Source organism: Dermacentor andersoni, chromosome 2 (genome assembly GCF_023375885.2).
Source record: "Dermacentor andersoni chromosome 2, qqDerAnde1_hic_scaffold, whole genome shotgun sequence".
Taxonomy (NCBI): domain Eukaryota; kingdom Metazoa; phylum Arthropoda; class Arachnida; order Ixodida; family Ixodidae; genus Dermacentor; species Dermacentor andersoni.
Genome location: NC_092815.1, coordinates 118,443,253 through 118,468,317, shown reverse-complemented (window position 1 = coordinate 118,468,317; position 25,065 = coordinate 118,443,253). Strand labels below are relative to the sequence as shown.

Genomic DNA, 25,065 nt, shown 5'->3' with positions numbered 1-25,065 from the left:
TGACTTCATTGATGCCAACGGGAACAATATATTTTAATTACAGCATCATGCTTGACATGGGGATGTTGTATACTCGCACGATGTGGTCATCTCCGCAGCTTGCCAGCTGAAATGCAGCACTTGATTCATGGTCTTGTCTGGGGGAAAACTTCAATCTCTTCACTGATAGGTGGTGTGCAATGCTGGTTTCAATAGTCAAGGATTTCCATTACATGTCTCTTCTAGCACAAGCTTACCAATGTTTCTACACACGATAATGTGCAAAAGCTACTAATTTTCTGTGAAGGTAGTGCCAGAAAGACTAGCACTGCCATGTTTGTGAGAGACAACCCTGCAAAACACATGATCTGACACTTGGTTGCCAGAGATTGTGCAGGCTTCAAAGTGTACAAGCTGGAATCTTGCCAGCACCACAGGAAGTGGACACAAAACACATTTTACTTGCCCCTAGCCTTTCTTGCATTTTGTGTGCACTATTGCACAGTGCAGCCCGCCATAAAAGGACGCAGGACTTGAGCAAATACCCCCTCTTGCAAGTTGGGCAGTACGTAGCATTATGTGCCAGCAAACCTGTGTGCTCATATTACCAATTACGACCATTAATTTCACAATTCTCTGCAAGCACAAGGGTCGCGAGGATAGGGCATCTACAATGACCTGTTCGTGACTCCTGCTTTTAATGCGGTTTAACTTCCTGTGTGCTACTTTTACCTATTCCTGTCCACTGGTTCGTTTTCCCGAATACAACTGCTTGCTTCCATAGCAGGAGGGCTCAACAACTGTTCACAGCTATGAGACCTGCACACTTTAGGCAGAACTTACTGGGTTTTTTTCATGCCCTTACATACATAGAATACAACGGTATTATACAGACACTTGAGTTAATATGGAACTAGAACACACAAATACAAAGCATCTGTGGGGCAAGAATATGTTGGCTAGCTGCAGCCTTAATACAAAAGCTGTTATCGTGCACACAGAACCAGAACACTAGTATCTGCTTTAATTTTCCAGTAAATAGCTGATGCTGCTGACCAAGCAGTGTGACAGCAATGCAAAATGGTTTCAAGGGTGCAATAAGCGTGGTGCATTTGTGCTTGCTCTCTGCTACCCCTATAAGGCAGGTGGCCAGAATAAACTTCACTGCACCTTGTCATCTCAACAAAACTACAACAGTCATGCTTAAACTTTCCCCTCTTGCTTACAACAGTGGCAAGGCAACTGCCAAATGTTTCTCAACAGGACTCATTTTCATCATGTTGTTGCATTCTGCTAGAAACTACCCATACTAAGAAATATGGCAAAGGATACGATTGTTGAAGTGTTTCGTAAGGAGTCCACCCAGATTTAAAACTCCAGTGGTGAAGGTGAATAGTTCCGTTCTCAAGTCCTATGGCTACAAGGTACCTGGGTTTTCAACATGAAAGCTCTCGTACAGCTGCCAACAATGGGTCTTGCACTTTCTTACCTGTCACCTCTACAGAAACCTGGTGCAAAGCTGATAGCTGTGGCTGAATCCTCCACATTCAACTGTGCCTTGCTCTCAAAGGGTCCCAGACATGTTTCTGAAGAAGGACCGTCTGCTCTCCAGCCCCAGACCACGACCTAAACAATACACAGAAGCCTGACAAGTCACACTGTCTACAACGCACAGCTTATCTTTGCACACAGCCATATGTAACACTTATTGTTTGGCTCTATTTAAGCAGCAAACATCTTAGAGCCACTGAAAAGCCATATCATATGAAAATGGACAATGTAAGCGGCTTCCACACAACATTTTCCTGTTTAGCCATGCTGGAGACAGCTCGCAACGAATTGATTCGGAAGCAGCATCGACAACGTCTAAAGGTAGGTGTGAAAATTAATATCCAGAAGGCTAAATTAACGTTCAACGGCCTGACAAGGAAATGAGGGTCTATGATTGGCGGACAGCCAAGAAGCTTCTCTAGTCCAAGTAATCTCGGGAGGCCTGGATCATGAGAAGGAACTCTCCAGACATACAAAAATGGGTTGGAGTGCATATGGAAGGCATTCTCAAGTAACGATCTGCAGCTTATCAATATCCTTGAAAAGATGAGTGTACAATCACTGCATTCTACTGGCAATAACCAGTGGGGCAGAAACAATGAGAATAACAAAGAAGCTTGAGAAACAACTAAGGACTAGTGATAGAACAAAAAAATTATAGGTGTGGTAAGGGTTAAATGCCAGTATGGATTAAAAGGAAAACATGGGTAGATGATGTATTTGGGATTAAGGAAAAGAAGTGGAGTCAGGCAGGTCATGTAATGTGCAGACCATTTAACCGGTGGTCTATTACGGGTCGCAGAGTAGCTGCCAAAGAAAGGAAAACAGACTTGAGAGCTTTAATGAGGTTAAGGGATCTGCAGGCACAGTTGGAATCGGATGACACAAGAAAGATTTAATGTCCCGAGTTCTGTCGAAGCCATTATTGCTTCTATGCTTACAATATAAAGGCTATTGGAAATGTCTTTAAAGAAAAAGAAAGAGAAACGCTTCCTACTCATAGAGGCTTAATACTTGCACCTTCTCGCATCGTAAAATACAGGGTGCCGAAAAAGTTCAAGGTAGCTATTTCAGATTACCTTTTTATCCCTTGATGCTGTTGCAAAGTACAAGCCATCGTGAGACCAGGCACAGCTCCAAATAATTCTCTGGTGGATAGCAGTCTTCTTATCGGCGAATGCTTCTCTGATGAACATGTTTCCTAAACGAAGAGAGCAGCAGAGAAAGTGATAGTAAGTCCACTTTACCGTAGAATCTCTGGCTGCCCAAGTTATGCTTCATTTTCCAGTATACCAAGCCTCTGTTCTTCGTAATTAGTCGCCTGTTTGCTATTCCAGAAGCACCATTTTCCAGTCTAACTCAATTTTCCTTCAGTACCTATAAAAAAAAATTTAGGAGTAAAAAGGACAATGGCCCCGAGACTTACCGCTGATGTCAATTCTGTGTATGCACCATGACCTGTCTCTCGAGACGCTCAACAGGTGAAGGTTGTCAGGTGAAAACTCCATTTGAGTTACTGTCAGGTTGTGAAACACAAGCTCCCCTACTTGCTTCCATGTGGCAGTGTCCCAGAGAATTATGGCTGCATGCTGCTGTGTGCTTGCCTGCGCTCAGGACAAGGACCAAAGGGGGCAGACGAAAGATAACACCAGAGTGATACATTTGTTAATGTGGTCAACAGAACCCACAAGCTGATCTTCAGAAGCAAGAAATGCTTATCAGGTCACTTTGGAGCACCTCCTGAAATGCTTCCCTATATGAAGGGCTGCCTACAGTTACCAATCCTTTACGAGTTATTCACCAGTATTTTATGTTATAACATACTACAATCAGGGACAAGCTAAGGATGCAGAGGCAAGTGTTCTATGAAGGGCATGTAGATATATGCGCTTAACGAATTACGACACCTGCCTTGGTCTTGCTCAGGCACTGTGGCATCCTCAAACTCTTCGCCCAGATAGGGCAGCATTTTCTTCCTGAAGTGCGAGTAATGCTCATGTCCACGTGTCAAGGGATCCACTGGGGCCATTCAGCCTCCCGTGGTGCACTATTCTTCTCAGCTACTGCCGGTATTCACCTCAGGGCGAATTGGTGGTGATGAGATTCTTTGGACAGGAGGGCAGGGAAATTCCTCTCCTGGTCCCTTTTCAACACAGCCGTTTGTGCTATGAGTTGTCTTCCTCACTCCAGACCTGATGGCTATTCACGTGTGGTAAATGACTGTGGCATGCTCATTGTTGCCATTGTGAGGAGCCACATTGAGGCATAGAGCAACTAAGGCACGCGTCACTTTCCACCATTCTCCTGCATTCTCAGCTCATCATTGACTGCAGTATGGTATAGAGCAAGGAGAAGAGGATGGTCTGTGCCAAATGTTACAAGGCCCACTTGCAAATTATTATCAATGCTGTCTCGAAGCTGTGTTGTGGACTGCATTCTGTACAACACACAGCACACTCTGATAGTACCATGCAGAAAGATAGGAGCACTTCAGGTTTCTGACTCAGAGCACCAATAATGGAGGAGGAGACCCTCAACAGAGTCCACTAGCAATTGCAGACACTAAACGTGCCAGTAAACTCAAACAGAGGTAATGCATGAAAATGCTGCGAATGGTGTAGTTCAGAAAATGAGATTAATATCAAATAAGATATTCCAAGAGCAGAAAAAAAAAAAAAAACGAAGATGTACAAAAAGAACATGCTTAAGAAACTGCATATTGGAGCCATAATTGGGATGTCAATACGAAAGCTTGGCAACTGTATTGTCGACATGATATTATCTTCTTCAGGTGCATGTGCACCTTTGTGCATGTGAAGATAGTGCATAAAAATCAAAAGCACCGATTAAAATTAGAATATGTTAAATTTGTTGCAAACATCTTCAAGCACTTCTTATTGAACCTCTGCTTCAAGTTCAAGTAATACCGTATTTACTCGCATAATGATTGCACTCGCGTAATGATCGCACCCCTGAATTTTGTCGTCAAAATTTGATTTTTTTTCTTTCTCATGTAATGACTGCACCGCGAACTTGTCGCAGCGATATCGTCGTGTGCCAAGTCTAGCTAATGATGATCGTGCTTACCATCCGTCGAATGCCATGCGAACAACTCTTGAAGACATACCAAGTGGTCTGCACGCACCAAACATTCTTAAGCAGATGCCCCGTTTCATTACTTTCATCACTTCCATGAAAAAAACAGAACTACAACCAAACTCCCTTGGCTGTATTATTTGTAGGCTTCATAATGGTTTTGATTAAGAACAACAATAGAAAAGGCGCCTTTCAATTCTTCTCATCTGCACTCGTGGGCACACAACAAATGGCAAGCAACAACGATAGTGGCCACGTTTACACTGATATGTTAGCCGTGTACCCTATTCATACGTTGAAGTTTGTAACACAGCTAAGATATTCGCCCACCCTTAGCGGAAACATGCAGTATTAGGATAGTAGTATAGACAAATGCCGCAGTTTCTGCAGCATGCCCGCCATGTGTTTCTATGTCACTGGCAGTTATGTGCGCCAACCTCTGTTTCTGTCCCCTCAAAGTGGACATGGCTAAGTTATTGTCGCAAGCTTGCCAATATTTACGATATTATTCATTACTGATATGGAAGAAACTGTTTCAATGCGCGTAATGCACTTATGAGAAGAAAAAAAAAATCGTGTTCGGCGCGTTAGGCTTGCTCCGCCGGCCGCCATTTCTGTTTTGATGTCCCGCACTGTTCAGCAGCAGCCGCCTGCTTGTTCACCTGTCGTCATCCCGCGGCAAACACGGGATGAAAAAAATAATTTTTTTTTTTCACGGCAAGTTTAACCTGTGCAATGATCGCTACCCTGAATTTGCGTCAATTTTTTAAACAAAAAAGTGCAATCATTATGCCACTAAATACGGTAAGTGTGAAGTGTTTTAGTAAAATGAGTTGGAAGGTAGACAGCTGGATGTTTGTCTCCATGTAATGGGTTCACTTCTTTCATTGTTTTCACGTTTTACATCATACATATATTTGAAGTGTCTGAATAAGTGCTTTCTAATTGTACTAGGCATGAAATAGTTGATATATTCTCATTTCTGACATCCTTATAAAGAGTTCTCACGTGGAGTCCACCTTTTGTAAACTTGACAAAACTCACTGAAGAATTAAAAGTTTCAAATTCGTTTTGCAACTGTACATTTTCATCACTCTGAATGTATGAGACAAGTCACAAAGCAAAATTTTCAATTCAAAAGAAATTTTTGAATAAGTTTTCAATTGGCTCTAGAGGGTGTATTGTAAATTCGGGGTGAATCACAAAAGAGTTCATTTGATAGGGTTTGATGCTGTGCCAGAATGTTAAGTAATTTAGCACCAATGTTTGCAAAGATGTTCATATCTGTCAACCCAAGAATTAATGAGTTGACAGGACACATCAGCTGAAACCAAAATGGTCATGTCCTGATAGCTACATCAGTATTTTGGTGAAAAAAATTCACTCTGTAGTGTAATAAAAAATATCGAAGTGAACGCTGTTAATCGACAAGTTATGCAGCAGGAATGTAAAGCACAGTTTAAGCCATCTGCTGAACTTCACTGGAGACAATGAAATGGCACATGTGACAGAACAGGCGGTAGAAGTACCGCACAAGAAGGGGTTCCTGCTCTACCAAGAAAATGTTCCCACGGCCTGGGGGGCAAATGCATTGAAGCTGGTGCACAAGAGGGAAAAACAGAGAACTGTGGGAGAGAGCTTTTTGCCTGATGAGCAAGCAAATAACCCTAGCATAAAACACTAACAGCAAATGCTGTTGCGCACTGAATTCCAGTGCTACTGAGTAACAAAGCCTGCAACACTAGCTTGAAGAGGATGCTGCAGAGTAGCAACCAAAAACTGATTGCAAGGCATAGTGTACACAGTGAGTGAGACAACAGAACATGCTTGTGTAGCAATGTTATTCGCTGTATACAAGCCAGACATAATGAACTAGAAACTTCCACCAAAAGAAGCTGTCAGTATTCCCAAACTTAAGCACAGAGAGAGAGAGAGAGAGAGAGAGAGAGAGAGAGAGAGAGAGAGAGATGGTAAGTTGCTGCCCTGAGCCTGTCAACAAGACATGCATTGTTACCTCTCACGTAGAAACCTTTGGAGGATGATTGTCAAAGTCAAGTGACAGCTTCTCAGTATATCTGCTGAGATACGCTGATGGGAACACCATAGTTCCAATCATTAATGCTATTGGGTATGTGGGTGCTGTAACTCAGAGAGTGCACTTGGGAGGTAGTTCTCAGTCTCACCATGTGATGAGATGAGAGACATGGTGATGTATTCATTTTCCATGCACCTATGGTTGTACCATCAGATATGCTGTGGTCAGAGTCTTGTGAAGTGTTGCTTGTGCTGCAAAGTGTTTTTCTTTGGGGGGGGGGGGGTTCCGTGTTCACATGGCGCTGCTCAAGCGTACCACGTCATGTTTGACAGAGCAACACTTTGTGTGGTGTACACAGAATGCAAGTTCTGCATTCTCTTTTGCTGCCCAAAGCAGGCTGCAGGTAGCCAGGACATGCCAACGCCGTGAATCCGACAGGAGTGTCCACATAAATGCTATCGCAACAACAAATATATGTGCAAACTTGAAAAAGTGCGGCACTAAGATGCAAACATCCGATGTCTCGCTCAATACCATAGTGTCCACAATGCTTGCTGGTTTGCAGGTAAATGCTCATAAAGGATGCTACTATGCTTCCATACCTTGCAGGCAGATGCAACGAGTTTGCCATCATGTGTGCTTGTCAGTGCAAAGAGTTCGTAGCCATGTCCATAAAGCTTCCTCACTTCTGTCCACAATGTGTTCTGCAGAAGGTCTTCCTCTGTAGGTGGCTCTGGGAAAGCATGCAACAGTTCTAAACAGTTCTGTCACAAATATTCAAAACCTAAAGAAACTCAGAAATACAGAACCATATGCAGGTTGCAGTGCTTCAGAAAACATATGAAGAGCCAAAAAATATACAGTCTGTTTACTGCAATGAGATCACTACAAATAGGAGACAACACAGGTAAACAGGTGTTGGATGGCTAGTTTAATGTTCTTGTTTTAAGCTGTTTGATGTGTCTCATTCTCTTGGTTCTAAGGAAAGGTTCAGTTATCTACTCATCCACAGCCCATAATGAAAGTTGGTTATTTTTCAGCTGCACAACAGCAAATTTTGTCCTAATGTGGCTATCCAAATTCAGAACTCCTTCCTGCTTGTCATGGCACAATTACAGGACTGACAAGGGCAACTGTATAGGAATGGGCAAAGAATATAGAAAACATTAACTACTAAAATCAGTAAAGATATTGGCTTTGCAAACAAGACTGTGACTATTACAGGTATCTAAACATATAAAACAAATGTTTTTAGGATTCAAGATGTTGAGATGTTGAATGCTTTTTAAAATAATTCATAAACTTTGTTATGTAGGGAAGTGGCTAACAAGCTTTTTTTACTATATTCACAGCTATAATTTCACCACAAATGCAAATATTGATGAAATTAATTTATGAACTATTCACGTAAGAGTAGTTGGTGCTTGGTTGCTGTTATACGCTGGTTCGATGAAGTGGTCGACTGTGATGTGGGCATGCATCTGAATAATCAAGCGGATCCAAAAAATCTGGCTCTGAAAATCGGTCCGTGGCCGTATTTGTATTTCTTAAAACAGATTATGCCCCAAACTGGATGAACGCAAAGAAATACTTGTGAAAGCATTGGTGCCTATTGAACAACTGCAATAAGCTTTAAAGATTGGGCATTTTACGATAAATTGGTAATTGTGGGCAACCATGCTGAAGTGACTGTGTAGCAGTGAGAAAGGAACAGCCACCTGTGAGGACAACGGGCGTAAAATAAAACTCTGGAAACTGGTTTTTCGGGTGTCGCTCTGCATCATCGATGTTGCGAGTCAGGTCACTCTCGTACACAGCCTTGTTGGACAGCCCTAGGGAGGGCACACTGGCGCCTTCTGCCAGCTCCTGGAGTGAGAAAAAGAAAACAGAAGGAAACAGTGAAAGAATAGGCTTCTGGCGTCCGAAATACATGTTGACACAAATCATGATGATAATGTTTGGTGCCTTTCTTTAAAACTTGTGACCTTTACACATATATCCATTTATGAACTTGTTAAAAAGACTATATAACATACACAAATTCGTTCACTTGACTACTCTTTTAGGATGTGAATGCTCAGCCTTGTTAGCTTATTCTGTTATGCTTTTCTTCTTAGTTTGTAAGATTCGTCTTTATAGTAGTTTACATTTCTTTCTATCTATATATCCTTTTTGTACTTGATTCGTGAATTGATTTAAGGTGTGTACATATACTACTCCCCCCCTATGTAATGCCTTCAGGCCTTTAGGGTAGATGAGTAAGTTTACTGCCACATTTAGGCACGCAAACGCTTGAAAGTGGGCAATTGTAGCGCTTAAACCAGATTGGCTTGAACACACAAAGGAAGCAAGAACTTCTGCAATAAAAAAAGAACAGAGACAAGAATTGTGATGAACAAAAAGGAAAAATGCACTAAAGGCTGAACATCACCACTGACAATCACTTGGAAACACAGGCAATGGAATTTACAGATACTGTAAGGTCACGAAATACTGAAAGATACTGAAAGGTCACTGATAAAGTGCTGCCATTCATTATGCCCCATTAATCTTACAGACAGAGAGCACACAGCAATAATAGTGCCACCTCGGAGAATGATCTCTCTTCATGCCTGCCATTTCCACTGGCCTAACAAACTTTTACAAAGCTGGTAGCAGCTGCAACTGCTAGTAAATACATCGTTTTTTTTTGTATTTTCATTGTTTAGTGTTTCTGGTGTTATCAACACTACCTTATTCTGCAACATGCACCCTAACATAAGGGCCTTGTAATGTTACTGTTGTAGCTGCTTTCAGAAAGACAAGCCTGTCTCATCAGATTGTACACAATGCATATATAGTACATGCCAGAATTGTTGTGATGGCTTCAGATTGATCCTAAAGACGCTTGATGATGCACTTTAAGTAGGGCCTGACTACAGCCTGTGTTGACTACTGACTTAGCTAATGACTCCCACTGCCACCAAGGTGCTTGCTTAGTTTTTCTGGGCACTATTTCTTCTAAATATACACTTTTGATTTTCCATGTCCATCTTTTTTCATGTGCCTGGGCGATGAGTGTTGCTTACGGTGACTATCAAGCCCTTATCAAGCCTGTATCAAGCGTATCTAACCACAGTATTGGAAGCCGTTCAAAATCTTGCCGCCTGATTCATTAATTCCTCATATTCATATGACGTCAGTATTTCATCTTTGAAAGCACACCCAATCCGGAATACCACCCCTCTCCTATCGTTGCCACCTTGCTAGCCTCGCCCTTTTTCACAAGTTCTTTTATTCTCTCCATCAAGCATCGTATATTACAGCTGCAGCATATCATACTGCCCCAGTCATCCACTTCAAGTTGCCCGTCCACCATAGCACACTGCTACGTTTTATACTTTGTTATTTTCTAGAGCAGCTACAGATTGGAACAGCCTGCCCTATGACATCGTCTCCATTGCTACATCATCTGCTTTTCAAGAATGTGTAACTGATCATCTCCAATGTTAAATATTCTTCGCTGTTTGTTTTTCTTATTCGAAATGTAATCCCACCCCTTGGGGGCCTTTAAGGAAATAAACTATCTGAACTGAACTAAGTCCTTGTTGCTTTCATAAAGGCTTGCATGCTACAGGCAGAGTGATTTCGTTGTTGGAAAGGTACCTTAATGCTGGAGTGTTCAAGCAGGTTGGCACCACACAATCTCTTGAAATTGTCAATGAAGTTGCGGGTGCCTTCGAATGCTCTCAACACCTTTTCCTCAGCACCAGTGACAAACTGGAGCCGTCCAGTCGATGTGATGCACGCAAGGTCATGACCATGCACTTGTGGCCTGGCAATCTCTTTCCAGGACTACAAAGAAAGAACATAAACAATGCAAGATGCTGCATACTGTGTTCTATAAACTTGCAGTTATTAACTGCCCTAGTTCAACAAATATACGCTTCCTCATTATCACTTTAAGAAATGCAAAGCAGGGAAAAGATAACTAGGTGATTTATTAACAAAACAAGTACTGAAAGACATCTACAGCAGGACCTTGTTGATACGATCCCGTTTTGTACGATTTTTCAACACCAACGTTAGCGACCATGAACATAAAAAATGACCCAACACAGTTATGCTTCTTCTGGTGGTTAATATGTTCCCGGAAAACACTATCTTTCGGCAACAACATCCAGCACAACGGGAAACTGTGACAGCATGACACTCTTTCCAGCCGCTCGATCCCATGTGAACAAGAAACGGCACAAGGCGCGCGATTTTGAATAACCACTCGCTGCAGTAGCTTCTCTTGTGGGTCGTCGCATGCTGCATTCACTGCTATCACTGCCAAGCCTATCACGATAAGCATCTTCATTTATCTGATTGACAGAGCATGTGGCGCAGTGCCGTTGGAAGCGTACTGCATGCAGTTAATAAGCAATAACCCAAACCTGCCGCTGTTCCCCATGACAGGCGACACAACATGAGCGTCATGCTTCGCTCTGGTGGCATCCTATTCATCGCCCACCAGTTTGATTTCATTTTGGTTTCCCTTTGCAATTATGCAATAGGAAAACCACAAAGTGTGTCCGGCCGCTTGAGCCCCACCAGCTCGATGTGCGTTAGCATCTCGTGCCACAACGATTCTCGCCAGGTGGGCACGTCAAAACTTCCCACCAAAATGCCCCACCCGAAGAAGCTGCCGATTCAACCGGAATTTGAGGAACATGCAAATAAACTTGGCAAAGCCGCAAAAACTACCGTATAGTGCGAAATATAGGTCAAGATTTTTTCCAAAAAATATTACTGAGAGGTCACCCCTCGACCCCTCAGCCCTTGGCACAACCTGAATAGTCGTCTGGCAACATGTAGGAGCGCAGACCTTTCGGCATTCGCATCGTTATTGCCTCCTTGGTGACTGGCGCCATAGAGTTTCTTACTATATTACGTATAGGGAAATCTGGCACTGCTGCGCTGTGGTATCTATGGGAATGCCGGTATATCGTGACTTCGGATTTGCATCGTTCTCGGAGACCCAGGACACCTTGGCAGAAGCCTGGCAAGTACCGTCCCATGAGCATCGTGCCAGATCTTTGCCAGTGACAGCAGAACTCATCCGCATCAAAGCTATCGAGATCGCCTGAGAATCCGGACTGCCCAAGGAACAATTCAAGGGCTCCATTTAATGGGTTCATCGCTTCATGTGACGCAAGGGATTCACACTTCGATGGCGCACTCAATCTGCCAGAAGCTGCCAGCGGCATACGAGGACGAGCTGGTCGAATTCCAGCGCTATGTTATCCGTAACCGGCAGCAGCATGGCTACATGTTGGGACAGATCGGCAACGCCGATGAAACGACGGTGTGGCTCGACATGCTGTCGCCCACCACAGTGTGCGAACGCGGCGCAAGAAAAGTCAAGCTTCTTTCTATGGGGAACGAGCATTCGTGCTTCACGGTGATGCTCGTGTGTACTGCAGACGGCAGAAAACTGCCGCCATACATAATCTTCAAGAGGAAGACGCGCTGCTGAAAGAGGCTTCCCCGCGGGATGTTGTCGTTCGCGTGAATGAAAACGGCTATATGGACGAGGCCCTCACGCTCAATTGGATCAAGACCGTCTGGAATCGGCGACCCGGCGCACTCCTGTAGCGTCGGAGCATGCTCGTCTTGGTTAAATTTCGCGGGCACTTGACCGCAGGTGTGAAGCAGGCACTCCGCAATGGGAGGACAGAGCTCACCGTCATTCCGGGAGGCGTGATGTCAACACTTCAGCCACTGGACGTTGTGCTCAACAAGCCCTTTAAGGACCGCGTCCGTGAACAGTATAATCAGTGGATGGCCGGCGACAACCCGACGACTCCAACCGGCCGGCTGCGCAGGCCACATCTCGCCACTGTGGCCACATGGGTGTCGCAGGCTTGGCGCTCCCTGCCCAACGATATGGTGGTGCAGGCATTCAAGAAGTGTTGCATTAGCAACTCCTTGGACGGCACCGAGGATGACATGGTGTGGGACGCAGCCAGTGAAAAGCAGTCGTCTTCGGACGAGAGTTCAGACAGCTCAAACGAATGAGCAGGTGACGAGTCTGCCGGCACCACTAAATAAAACGAAGTTTTGTGCCTTATAATTTTTATGCTAACTTCTTTGCTTCAATGTAAGGGGGTCGACCTATATTCTGCATTATACGGTACACCTCTAAGTCTAGAACCGCTCTGGCCCAACCATCTCAGCGCATGTCAGCGACTCATTCTGCAATGATTTACGTAACACTTTGCAATATGTAGATGTCAACTATCAGTGAGTTTGCCAAATTTTCTTGCGACTTCGAACTTTAAGTTTTTCCAATTAGTACATTCTTTCTCGCATATTTTTCCAGCATGTAGGAACGAGGTACTACTGTACTGTAATCGCATACACAAATACGAGCCTAACAGAAGTTTTTCTTGACAATTTTGAAAAGAAGAACTCATGCATGTAAAGCATTCATGCACATTTTTACAGCATTTAATAAATGCATTTACATGGGCAGAATAAGGATTCAGCTGTTTCTTTTTCACATGAAGCAGTGACTTACAAATTGGCCAACAATACAAAACAACAAATGGCGACGTATACTCAGGAAAAACTTTTTACGTTTCTACGCTATAAAGGTGAAGCTATAAGGGAAAGGCTTCTGCACATGTAATACTACACTGAGTAGTCCAGGCGAATTTGTCACTGCTTTTGGTTTATCAGAATTTGTGTAGATTTTTTGCTTTTGCAAAAATTGCCACAATTAAGGCAGCACAAACATTGCACAACCACTAGCTTTTTTCTGTGTTGACAGTCCTTTGTTGCTGAAGTTTGTCATAAATATCTGAAGCAGGCTGAGTGGTGGTCCTGCCCATGGCAGTAGGCACAGGATGCGGACACCACATGGCTTTCCAGAGACGGGTAAAACAATTCACAATGAGTCGCAAATAATTGTCTTCTGTTTTGTACACCAGAAAAAGTGAGCAAAGCCACACCATCATCTCGAACAGAGGCGCAACAAGTAGGCCTTAGTGCTGCAGATTTGTCTTAACAGATAGAAAAAGCTGTTCATAAGTATATCAGATGTCTTAGGCCACTCACTCTGCCTTGAGGTGTGATCCAAGGAGCATGAAGTCTTGTGGTTTGATCAGAGCTGCAACTCAGCAGGTATTCACCACCAGCAGACCAGGCAATGTCTCCCACTTTGTCAAAGTGACCACCAGGTGTCACACTGGTCTGCCACAGGTTATCTTTGTTGTCCTGAAAAAAAAAAGGAACAATAATAAAAACAAAAGGTTTTTGTTTGGTTCCTTTGGTTCTAGTATGGAGGCTTGAGTAACCTCATAATTCACAGAAACAAATTAACACAGTGTGTAAGACGACACAAAAAAAATTAAATACAAGCATAGTGCTACGTTTGTGTTTAAAAGGTTCAGCAACAATGAAAGCTACAGTGCTGCTTCTGTGCTTCCATTTATCATGGTTTGCAGCTGGGCGCATTTTTTTTTTTTAGATGAGCTTTTGTCTTTTATTAAATGAGACTATGCAGAGCTGATCAGAATGCTAAACCCAGTTGCAAAGACCGAAAACAATTTTGTGGTAGCCAAAGGCCCAAACACCATCCCAAGGTTTCTGTGCACAAAGACAACAGCCAAGACAGAAAGTCGAGGGTGCAAAACAACAATGTGATGTCGATTACCAATGCAGCACTAAACATAAACACTTTTTATGAAGACTTGTAACTTTTCAAAAGTTCTGATCAGCTGAAACAACAATGCACAGAGGCATGTGCAGCGTGATGACGACAAAAATACAACTTCAAATTTATACGTCTGAGAAGCGGTGAAGGTGACCGTTATTGCAGCCAAAGTTCAAGATGGATGGCTGAGACAGTTATCTGAAGTAATAGTAAGAAAGAAATACAGAGTGCAAGACAGCTGCGAATACTAAAGTTTACGGTTGAAAGAAATAAAGCCGGCTCATGTGGTGAAACATCATTGAGGATGTCGTTAAAGCCAAAAGACTGAGCACGTAATAATTTAAAAAGGAAGGAAGGAAAAAAGGAAGGCAGGGCAAAGTGAAAAAATTCTGCAAGAGAGAGACCTAACACTGGAAATGACATACTGGAAATTGAACGTATAGCTGTATGCGCTGCTCCTTCTCATTGCAAATAGTAGATGTCTGCTCAAAAAAAAAATCTCTCTCTCTTTCTCCAAAATCAAATGTTATATACCAGCTATCTGCCCTCCTAACATACAACATGTACAAAGTACAACCTCAAAACAACAAATACTTAAGAGCCCTAATGGAAAAGATATGAAAGAAGTGATAGGTGCACCCAAAATGCAGTAAGTAGGTGTCAGGTTGCAATGAATGTGGCAATTTACAAAAGATAAAATCTCAGCCAATGAGCCCAGTCTTTGCAATTGCTCGTACAAATGAGCAGCATACCTCTGGCCTCTTCCACATATGAAGTGAGCCCTGGAAGCCATGACCTAGGATTCTGTTCCCACTGGGGCCAAATACCGCCCCAAGAAAGCCTAATGTGTTTCCGCCTATATCACCAAACCGAGCCTGAAAAGGAAAGACAGAAGTAGTATTGCAGCAGCATCATAATACAGTCCTCACAAAAAAGATCTGCAGAAAAGCTTCAGTCCAGCCCATCCCCATGTCCACATGGGCGAGTATGTGAAAGCTTGCACAAGGTTCTTGACTTCATTCCAAATATGTTATCTTTGTCATCGAGGAAAATAGCACCCATATCATGCAGCAGTTTGCAATGCATCAAGTGCAGAAAAGTTGCTTGAGGCATTAATGAATAATGAGTGCATACCATGCTATGGAACATGCCTCTCATGGAACTGCTATGGAATTGTCCCTCAGGCAATTCATTGCTTCAGGCAGCGAAGGACTTGGCAACCTAACCATCAATAGTAGCCTCAAGGCAGCAGATTGTTTCCCTGCAGGCAAACAGCTTTATTTTTGGCTGTTTGCATACTTGGGATCACAACAATAATTTGTTGGTGGTATTTTTCAATAGTATTTGATGCAAGCTGAGTTGTCAAACCCTATTGGTTTTCATTAACTGATATTATGGAGCATGTGACAATGCAAATAAATGAGTAGGACTTTCAGACTGAATCCAACCAAATAAGTGAATTTTATTAGTACGACGTTTCGGAGCGTGTTCGGCTCCTTCTTCAGGGGGGTATTCTTCGGGGGTAGCGGTGTGCAGATTTTAAAGAGTCTTTTGTAAAAAGGAGGGGAAGTATGGAAGGTGCTGAGGCAATTCTGTCGAAATGTTTAGCTTCAAATTGAGTGTTTCGAACAATTTGCATGGTAATAGTATATAGCTTGCCCTTGCATGAATCACTAGTAAAATTTGTACTCTAGCTGTATATGGAAAGTTTTACTCCCTAACTCATTCTATTATGTAACTGTTTTCTGTGAGACAATGGTGTTCTCTGAGATTATGAGCTTTCTGTAAGGACAGTGGTTCTAGTGTAAACACTCAACTTTAGAAGAATGGGCTCACCTTATCCAGCCATAGCCCTGTTGAAGTATCCGGTTCCCATACAACAACAGTCTTGTCCATAGATGCCGAGAGAAGACTGTGCAGTTCACTCCCATCTTCGCCTAAAATGCATCAGCAGCATAAGTCCATTGCACAATTGGCACAGGCATGTCTTTATATTGTGTTTGCTTTCTTTTGGCTTAGTATCTTCAGCTGCCTAATAATAACAGAAATCTGTAAAATATCATTGATGCGAGCACTCTATCTAGAGCCTGACAACAATATACAGTTAAACCTTGATATAACGAACTTCAATATAACAAAATTCTTGATATAACAAAGTATTAACTTTTCATAACCTCTTGCCTATAGAATACCATGTACCGTATAGTGCGGAATATAGGTCGAGGTTTTTTCCGAAAAATATTACTAAAAGGTCACCCCTCAACTTATATACCGACCCTTGGCACAACATGAATAGTCGTCTGGCAACATGTAAGAGCGCAGACCTTTCGGCATCCGCATCGTTATCGCCCCCTTGGTGTCCGACGCCAAAAGCTTTCCCGCGGGATGTTGTCGTTTGCGTGAATGAAAAGGGCTATATGGACGAGGCCCTCATGCTCAATTGCATTAAGAACATCTATAATCGGTGACCCGGCGCACTCCTGTGGTGTCCGAGCATGATGCTCGTCTTGGATGCCTTTCGCGGGCACTTGACCGCAGGTGTGAAGCAGGCACTCCGCGACGGGAGGACGGAACTCGCCGTCATTCCGGGAGGCATGACCTCAACACTTCAGCCACTGGTCGTGCTCAACAAGCCCTTTAAAGACCGTGTTCGTGAACAATATAATCAGTGGATGGCCGGCGACAACCCGATGACCCCAACCGGCCGGCTGCGCAGGCCGCCTCTCGCCACTGTGGCCACATGGGTGTCGCAGGCTTGGCGCTCGCTGCCCGACGATATGGCGGTGCGGGCATTCAAGAAGTGTTGCATTAGCAACTCCTTGGACGGCACCGAGGATGACATGTTGTGGGACGCAACCAGCGAAAAGCAGTCGTCTTCGGACGAGAGTTCAGACAGCTCAGACGAATGAACAGGTGACGAGTCTGGTGGCACCACTAAATAAAACAAAGTTTTGTGCCTTATAATTTTCATGTTGACTTCTTTGCTTCAATATAAGGGGGTCGACCTATATTCCGCATTATACGGTATTTAGAACCTCAACATAACGAAGTGTGTTTGCTTGCGATTTCCCCCCTCCCCCAATATAACAAAATTTTAATGCCGCTGCAAAGGAATGCCGAGACAATAAATGGAAACTGCCATAGACCAGGCGGTCAAAGGATTGAACTACAAGTGGCACTTGTAAACCCACCTCTCAAATCGTGCCCCATGCAAGGAGAGGGACCACTGAAGTGGAGCCGCATCATGTAATCGTGTCCCATGCAAGGAGAGGGACCACTGAAGTGCAGCCGCATCATGTTCGGTATAAAGTCCAAGTGTGATAAGATCCTATCAGGCCCCTGACCCCCGCATACTGTGTGCTTCAGGTGCAAGTGAAAGTGTACAAAGCGAGACAAGAAAGATGGTGGCTTCACAAGTGATGCCTTCCCGTGCGATCAAAGGGAAAGAGAGGGAGGGGAGCGAGTTTGCGGTAACGTGATCAAGCACACGTGTGTTTCGATTTCTGGCACCCGTCTTGGCTGTGGCTGCGCATGGCTTTAAGCGCGCGGCTGAGCACATACGCAGCCACGCAACCTGCTTTAGTGGTAATCTGCTGTATGTGCAAAGAGTGGGCGTGCCGAGATGGCGTTGCACCATGTAAGCTGTCTTCCCACGTGTTTAGTATTCCAATACTAAACACACCTAATTTCGAGTTTCGTTGACCTGTTGAAGCGAAAGGCAGATGAAGCATTCGCTCCCCGCTGCGGGGCGCTTTTCCTGATAACGTCGTCCCAGTGCAGGCAACGCTATCAGCTGCGGGGACGGAGTGCACATGAAAGCATGGCTGGCTTCGCTTAATTCATACCGCGGATGTGAAGATATCATCGACGTATGTGGCATGATACCGTATCATTTGTTGCCGACTCTCAAATTTAACAAAATTAATAGTTATCTCAATCAGATTAGCTTTTTTCGATTGCCAGATAATTCGAAAAATTCTGCAGCCCCTTCTCATGGAAAAAAAAAATCGATCAGTGACTGTACTTATTTGCACAAAAGGTTGACTTTCAATACAATGAAATTTCGATATAATGAAGCAAATTGACGATTTTACCAACTTCGTTATATTGAGGTTTAACTGTATTCTAATTTGCTAGTTCAAATCATTTAGAGTACTACATAATGGAGTCGGTCCTCAGTGCTGTCTTGCAAGAAAACGCAAACAATACAAATTCCAAAGGACCAAAGCAAATAATGTGCACTGTCTATATGGTGTGGTTGCCACATCTTGATGGTCCCTACCTTGCCCCGTCAGAGCATATGTACTCCTGTGCAACGTACTGAGAGAAGCTATTTTCATCCTTAATACATAGTGCATTGTAATGAGGAAGATGAACTTGGCAGCTCCATGCTGCAGTCTCTGGGGTGCAAAACTTCTGCTTGCTCTGCTGAATTCGCTGGTCTAGTGAGACCATTAAAGCATTCCACTGAGTAGCTTTCAAAACTGCAACTTTAAAGGCACACACAGCCTGACTCATCTATGCCTGACAAAGTCATCAGACAAGCAACTATTCAGCCTCTGGCCGTCATCTGTATTGGCATATTGTGTGACCATGCAATATTCAGAGGCATTAATGGAAAAGATGTTGAGGACTGGTTGGCACATACCGGAAGACAAGCACCTTCAATAAGTGGGATGGTGGAACAAAGCTCAGCAACATAACTTTTTACTTGATGGCACAGTAAATCTTTGGTTCTGCAACCATGAAGCCAATAATGCTTTTACAATATTTAAAGCACACACAAAACAGCACATTTTTTTTTACCTTGCCAAGGCATGTTTTACCTCACCTCGTGATGTTACTGGGCACCAGTGTACACTGTAAACCCAGCCCTCATGACCAGAAAGAACTGTCTCCAAGCCAACTGCAAATGCTTGAGCAGATTCTGTAATAGAGTATGCACAAAATGAAGCACAGTTAAGCCATGGTCAACAGGTGGCTTACTCAAATGAGGTCTCTCAAGTCCTAATAAATATCTGGCTGTGGAATGTAGAAAACAGACTGTAAGAGCATCATGAGCACAAATGCAGCCAAAAATACGAGCTGCAGCGGTGACAGAGTAGCTGTTTTCCCCCCAATGACACAGGAATAAAGTGATTTAGCGTGTTTTAACATTTAATAACTAAACAACATATATTTAAGTTATCTTTCAGCGTTAACTGTTCTTTCACCTTTACGACAGCCTGGAGTGATTTTCTTTAAAGATTACTCAATATGCACATGTCATAAGAAGCCAACAAACACTGACACCAAGGACAACATAGGGGAAATTACTTGTGCTTAATAAATGGAATAATGAAACGATAAATTAATGGAAAATTAAAGTGGATGAAAAAACAACTTGCCGCAGGTGGGAACCGAACCCACAACCTTCGCATTTCGCGTGCGATGCTCTACAAATTGAGCTACCGCGGCGCTGTTTCCCCATCCACTTTCTTGGGTATTTATGTGCCCTAGTAGAACCTTGGGAGTGTTAGCCAGCGCCACCACTCACAGACCTTGGGGGCGGACGTGGAACGTCCTTCTTGCCGCAGGCGTCACGAGAACGTGACCTTTTTGGGTGAAGGCAACTGGTCAATAAACCCACATATGCTACCTGAAGGCATCAATGTAGCCGGATTCGAGACCCTCGTTAAGTAATAAACGAGAAGAAAGGGGGTTAACCGAGGGGCCCGACTTTTATTAGTCATATCATAAGAAGCCAACAAGCACTGACACCAAGGACAACATAGGGGAAATTACTTGTGCTTAATAAATGGAATAATGAAACGATAAATTAATGGAAAATTAAAGTGGATGAAAAAACAACTTGCCGCAGGTGGGAACCGAACCCACCATGTTGACTGCTTCATGAAATGCAAAGGTTGTGGGTTCGGTTCCCACCTGCGGCAAGTTGTTTTTTCATCCACTTTAATTTTCCATTAATTTATCGTTTCATTATTCCATTTATTAAGCACAAGTAATTTCCCCTATGTTGTCCTTGGTGTCAGTGTTTGTTGGCTTCTTATGATATGACTAATAAAAATCAGGCCCCTCGGTTAACCCCCTTTCTTCTCGTTCAATATGCACATGGCCACTTTGATTATTACAACTTCTTACATAGATTTACCATACATGTATATCCTTCTTTCTATACTGTAACGCGGCCACAACAAAGTTTTCTTGACAACTGCATGAGAAGCATTCATATAGCAGCATTAATGCTGATGCCTAATGTATGCTTCGACATTATATGATGCCTCATACATTGCGAGTTTTTACTGCACTGTCTAACGAGGCACACCCTAATAATCACATGCTCAGTAAGACGCTTATGTGCTCTGTGTGCCTTGCTGTGTCATCTAGGCCTCTGCTGCCGATGAAAAGTCCCTGGCCTAGTCATGTAAGTGCTTGCATTATACACTAAGGAAAGAAGGAGGTGGGCCACAAATAAAAGTTGCAGTTTTGCCCAAAGGGCAAAGCACTGACAGCAATAGCAAAGTACCCAAAATATATTACATAAAGTAAGTGCCGCAGTATCATAAGGGCACTATAAATTGCAATAAACATTTGCTTACTTCTATACAAGCCTGCATGGCATCAGGCTTGACGACTACAAGCACTCACAGCGACAACTCTGATTCGGTGAGGAGCCCCGGCAGCAAGGAACATGTGCATGCTTGTTTCAAAGTGAACATTACATGCTGCTGCTCCCTGTATTATTTAACTTTGAAATGCCTCCAAAACTCAGCAAACTGGGCAACTTCCAACAATGTGTGAACGGGACAGCGTACATCAAGGCACTAGCTTTCTCAACTTGCCCTTGCTGTCATCCTCGCACCCAGGACAGCATGAAAACCACACAAATGTTCCTAGAGTGTCAACGTAATTGTTATTGCACTTAAACTGGACATTAATAAACAAACAGCATCCAAGGACTGGCCGCACGAGGATGAGGAGCCAAGAACAAGCTAGAAACCAGGAAGCAACTGCACAACTGCTTGCAGCTTGAACTTTACAAGCTCTACAGTGTGCAGTCAAAATGAGCGTCAACACTACAATGCTTGTAGATAGCATGTTGACTGCTGCAACACACTTATTTCAGAACTGTGAGTTCAGACTCTTGGAGTGGCTACTGGAAGTGGGTTTTATTTTACACCAGCTTCCTTCACCTGACACAACTCTAGAACTCTCGAACAGCAGCTTGGGCTTGTTGGTTTTCCATCCTGGTGTTAACAGCGCAAAAGGTAGCCGGGACACGAGATGAGAAGACGACCCCACAAGCGCTGTGGTGTTGTCTTCTCGTTTCGTGTCCCGTCTATGTTTTGTGCTGTTAATACCAGGATCTAGAACTCTTGATGCCTCCTGTGAACATGCACGGCTGACGAGCTTCACCCAACAGTAAATAAAAATGCTACTACATTCAAAATGACAAACTGCAGTTTGCTCACCATCAATTGTTGCCATAAATGTAGTGCCTTGAAGTTTGATTTCATCAGCAGTGCTGTCAGTGTTAACTGACTCCTCATCCCTGCTTGGTGATATCTTCCATATTCGTATTACACTATCTTGACTACAAGAAGCAATAAATATGCTGTTGTCAGCTGAAAGAAAACCCAGAGACTATTAATTAAAGGAAAGGTAATCAACACAGTAGGACACAAAGCGTGGTTCTAAAGGGCCTTTTCAGTAATCCCCGTTGAAAATTCCAGCTATACAAATTTATAAAGCACCATCCTGATAGCATTTCAAAATTGTTAAAAAAAAAATTTCAATAATAAAATTCAAGTGCCTCTACAAATGTAGATGCCCTCTTCCCCTTATAACACATAGACAACTTTATTTTTCTTCGTAAACTGCAGCATCTGGCTACAGTAAGAAGGATTTAGAAGAGGAATGACAACGAAATTGATTAGAACAGAGTGTCTAGTATATATATTCTACATAAGAAACAAAGACAATGGATATGAAGGAATAAAAGCATACCAAATGCACATGTGCAAAAGAAAGAGCATGAAGAGTCTTGCACTGACAGTGAAGGTGTTAAGTTGGTATTGGAGACTCATGCTGATTCTGCTTATTAAAGTGTTCATAATTTGCTGCCACCTTTTGAAATTTTGCCATAGTTTCATGAACCTCAGCTGAATTAGCCCAATGCTCACTGTGGTGGAAAGCCACAAGTTGCGAAACACCGCTGCAATACCACACGGTAGCGCTAAAACACCAATATCACCAGCTTTTTTTCTACAATGATCCTGCTTGCATGGGTTCCTGGGCAAAATTACAGCAGAAAACAGTTATAACAATATAAAGAAATACCAAGTGCCTCATTTGGTGATGCTAGAGGCTTAGCTCAACAAGCACTTCTCACATGTCTCAAGCTACTGCTGTTTACCAAACACAAATGGCCAAATATTTCTAACATTTTATACCACTTAATTTCTTGGAAAAACAGCAACAGTTTTTCCATGTGTGAGAACAGTATGAAATGAAGCACATCAATGTTTGAAGCTGCAGAGTTTGTTACCGCATTCCTCGAAGGCAATGCCTCTGACCCAATCCTCATGACCGTATAGGGTATGGCACTTCAGGAAACCTGCTGTCGTATCCTTGTAGTAACAATGGACCATCATGTCATTGCCACCATAAGCCAGCAGCGGAACTGTATGACAAAGTTGAAAGGATTTGTGAAATGTATATGCGATAAGTCTTTATAACAGCAGTTCATAGTTTTGCACCATCAATAACACCACATTTTTCCCCCCTGCAAAGTTGTGACAATAATTGCTGCAGTAGAAAAGGTTGTGGACACTATCAGCTAAGTTCAATTCTGATTGGTGAGTATGGTGATTAATATTAATTCTTCAACAGCAAAGCCTTATAAACGCTACACCGATTAGAAGATGACTAGAAATCAAACACATAACCATAATGTTTTTGCAAGCTAAATTCTGTGTCAGGGGTGCATAAATTACATTATGGTGCCTTACAACGACTGAAAATCCTAGGTGAAAGCTTGAGCTGCTTCGTCCCCCTTAGAAACACACATTATGCAAAGCACAACAGCTATTTTTCTTCTTTTCGTTGTAGTGCCCCGGCTCACACCTTCTGCAGATTATTCCAAGCACAGACTACTGCTGCAACAAAATGGTACAAATGTTGTAGCTACATTACCAGCACTAATTTACTTACACATTATTATATTGTTATTATGTTGCACGAACCACTCTGATCCCTGCTTCAAATAAATTATGAATGTGAAGAATTACATAGAGTTGTAGTGCAGCTTTCTTATCTCTTAGCATGTTCACTAATTTTGTAGTTCACAATAAATTTCACAGTGATAAATATTGTTCTGCACCAGAGAAAAACAGCTTTAATTAATGGGATATGCGACACGAAGAACAGGCCTCCAGCTGGCATGTAGCCTACGTCTTCTACTTCCTTATTTTCGAGCTAGCCTAAAACACAAAAATGGCAATATCACTACTTAACAAGTATGTGTGGATAATGTGCATAAACATGAGAAGTCACTAACGAAACTGCTATCTCGCTTCGCCAATGTCGAATTCATCAAATAGTCATGCCAGCATAACAACAATTTGAATTTGTACCTGCTGATGTTTGGCTGTTCTGTTAGACATAGGTATATAAGACCTTAGTCATAAGCTAGATGTTGAAGAACACAGTGTACTGCTGTAAAACAGCAACGACTACGAGTGCATACCATATGTGGATGGCAGAAAACACATCCTGATGTCCATTGCAAAGTTTCCTTTCAAATTGATCTCTTGGGCGCATCTCACTGTGAATCCTGCGAAGATTTTGTTTTAAAATGTAGCAATGTTTGGAACGGTGTCCTGAAGTTATAACAAACAGCACCTGCGTCAACCTCCCATATTCGAATAAAAAAGTCTCCGCCAGCGCTTGCAACGATGATTAGGTCGCTTGTTGCAGGTCCAGAATACAGAGCATCTGCCGTCGTCACAGCGCTTTCGTGGCCAACAAGGCGTGCAGCTGGAATAAACTTGTGAATTGACAGATTTGGAAGTTAGTAAGTTCAAGCATAACAGCCGCAAATTCAACCTCTGCAGTCCTATTCGAGCAAACACCTACGTGATCTTCTTTCTTGTCCCATATAGTCACAGTTTTATCCACAGACGTGCTCAGTAACGCCGTTTCTGCACCTGAAGAAAACGATTTATCGATCAGCAGAGAAGACAACACACTATTAGGTATGCTGCTCGTCGTCCAACCGGAGACGATTCGCAGGAACAACATCAAATCGAAAAGTAGTGTGACAGCTTACTATTTTTTCTGCGGATCCAACGAACGCAGTTAACCTTGGCGCTGTGGTTGATAAGGGTGTGGGTGACAGCACCAGTACCACCGTTGGCCTGCGCAATCGGCAATATTTAATTCAACTAACATCGTTACGAAGAGAAGGAACGAAATACCTCTGGATCGTACAAGACAACAGCATTGCAGGCACCATAAGCTACGACATTGTTACGGCCCCAGTCCAGCGCTTGGGGGTTGCGATTGCAAGCACAACTCGTATATTCTACGCTGACAGCCATCTAGCATTCTCTTTTCATGCTCCCGAAACTAGATGACACAAACAAGACGACGACCACATCGCATGCTCGAGTTACACGTGCCGTCCGTCACTGCGAAAACATAAACCGCGCTTGGCTCGACT

At 43.1% G+C, this 25,065-nt stretch overlaps 1 protein-coding gene across 1 annotated transcript; it reads right to left on the bottom strand.

Annotated features, from left to right (window-relative positions):
• Positions 1–12: 12 nt before the first annotated feature.
• Elp2 (elongator complex protein 2) lies at positions 13–25,065 on the bottom strand. The gene is made up of 19 exons (XM_050188052.3): positions 24,821–25,065; positions 24,673–24,760; positions 24,480–24,550; positions 24,246–24,390; positions 24,091–24,177; positions 22,891–23,025; positions 21,815–21,967; positions 19,174–19,269; positions 16,179–16,279; positions 15,095–15,217; positions 13,745–13,903; positions 10,307–10,495; positions 8,380–8,527; positions 7,264–7,394; positions 2,957–3,134; positions 2,610–2,731; positions 1,469–1,605; positions 1,312–1,407; positions 13–182 (listed from the first exon to the last, which is right to left on the bottom strand). The coding sequence occupies exons 1-19, from the start codon at positions 24,941–24,943 to the stop codon at positions 38–40; spliced, it is 2,427 nt and encodes an 808-aa protein (XP_050044009.2). The 5' UTR covers positions 24,944–25,065; the 3' UTR covers positions 13–37.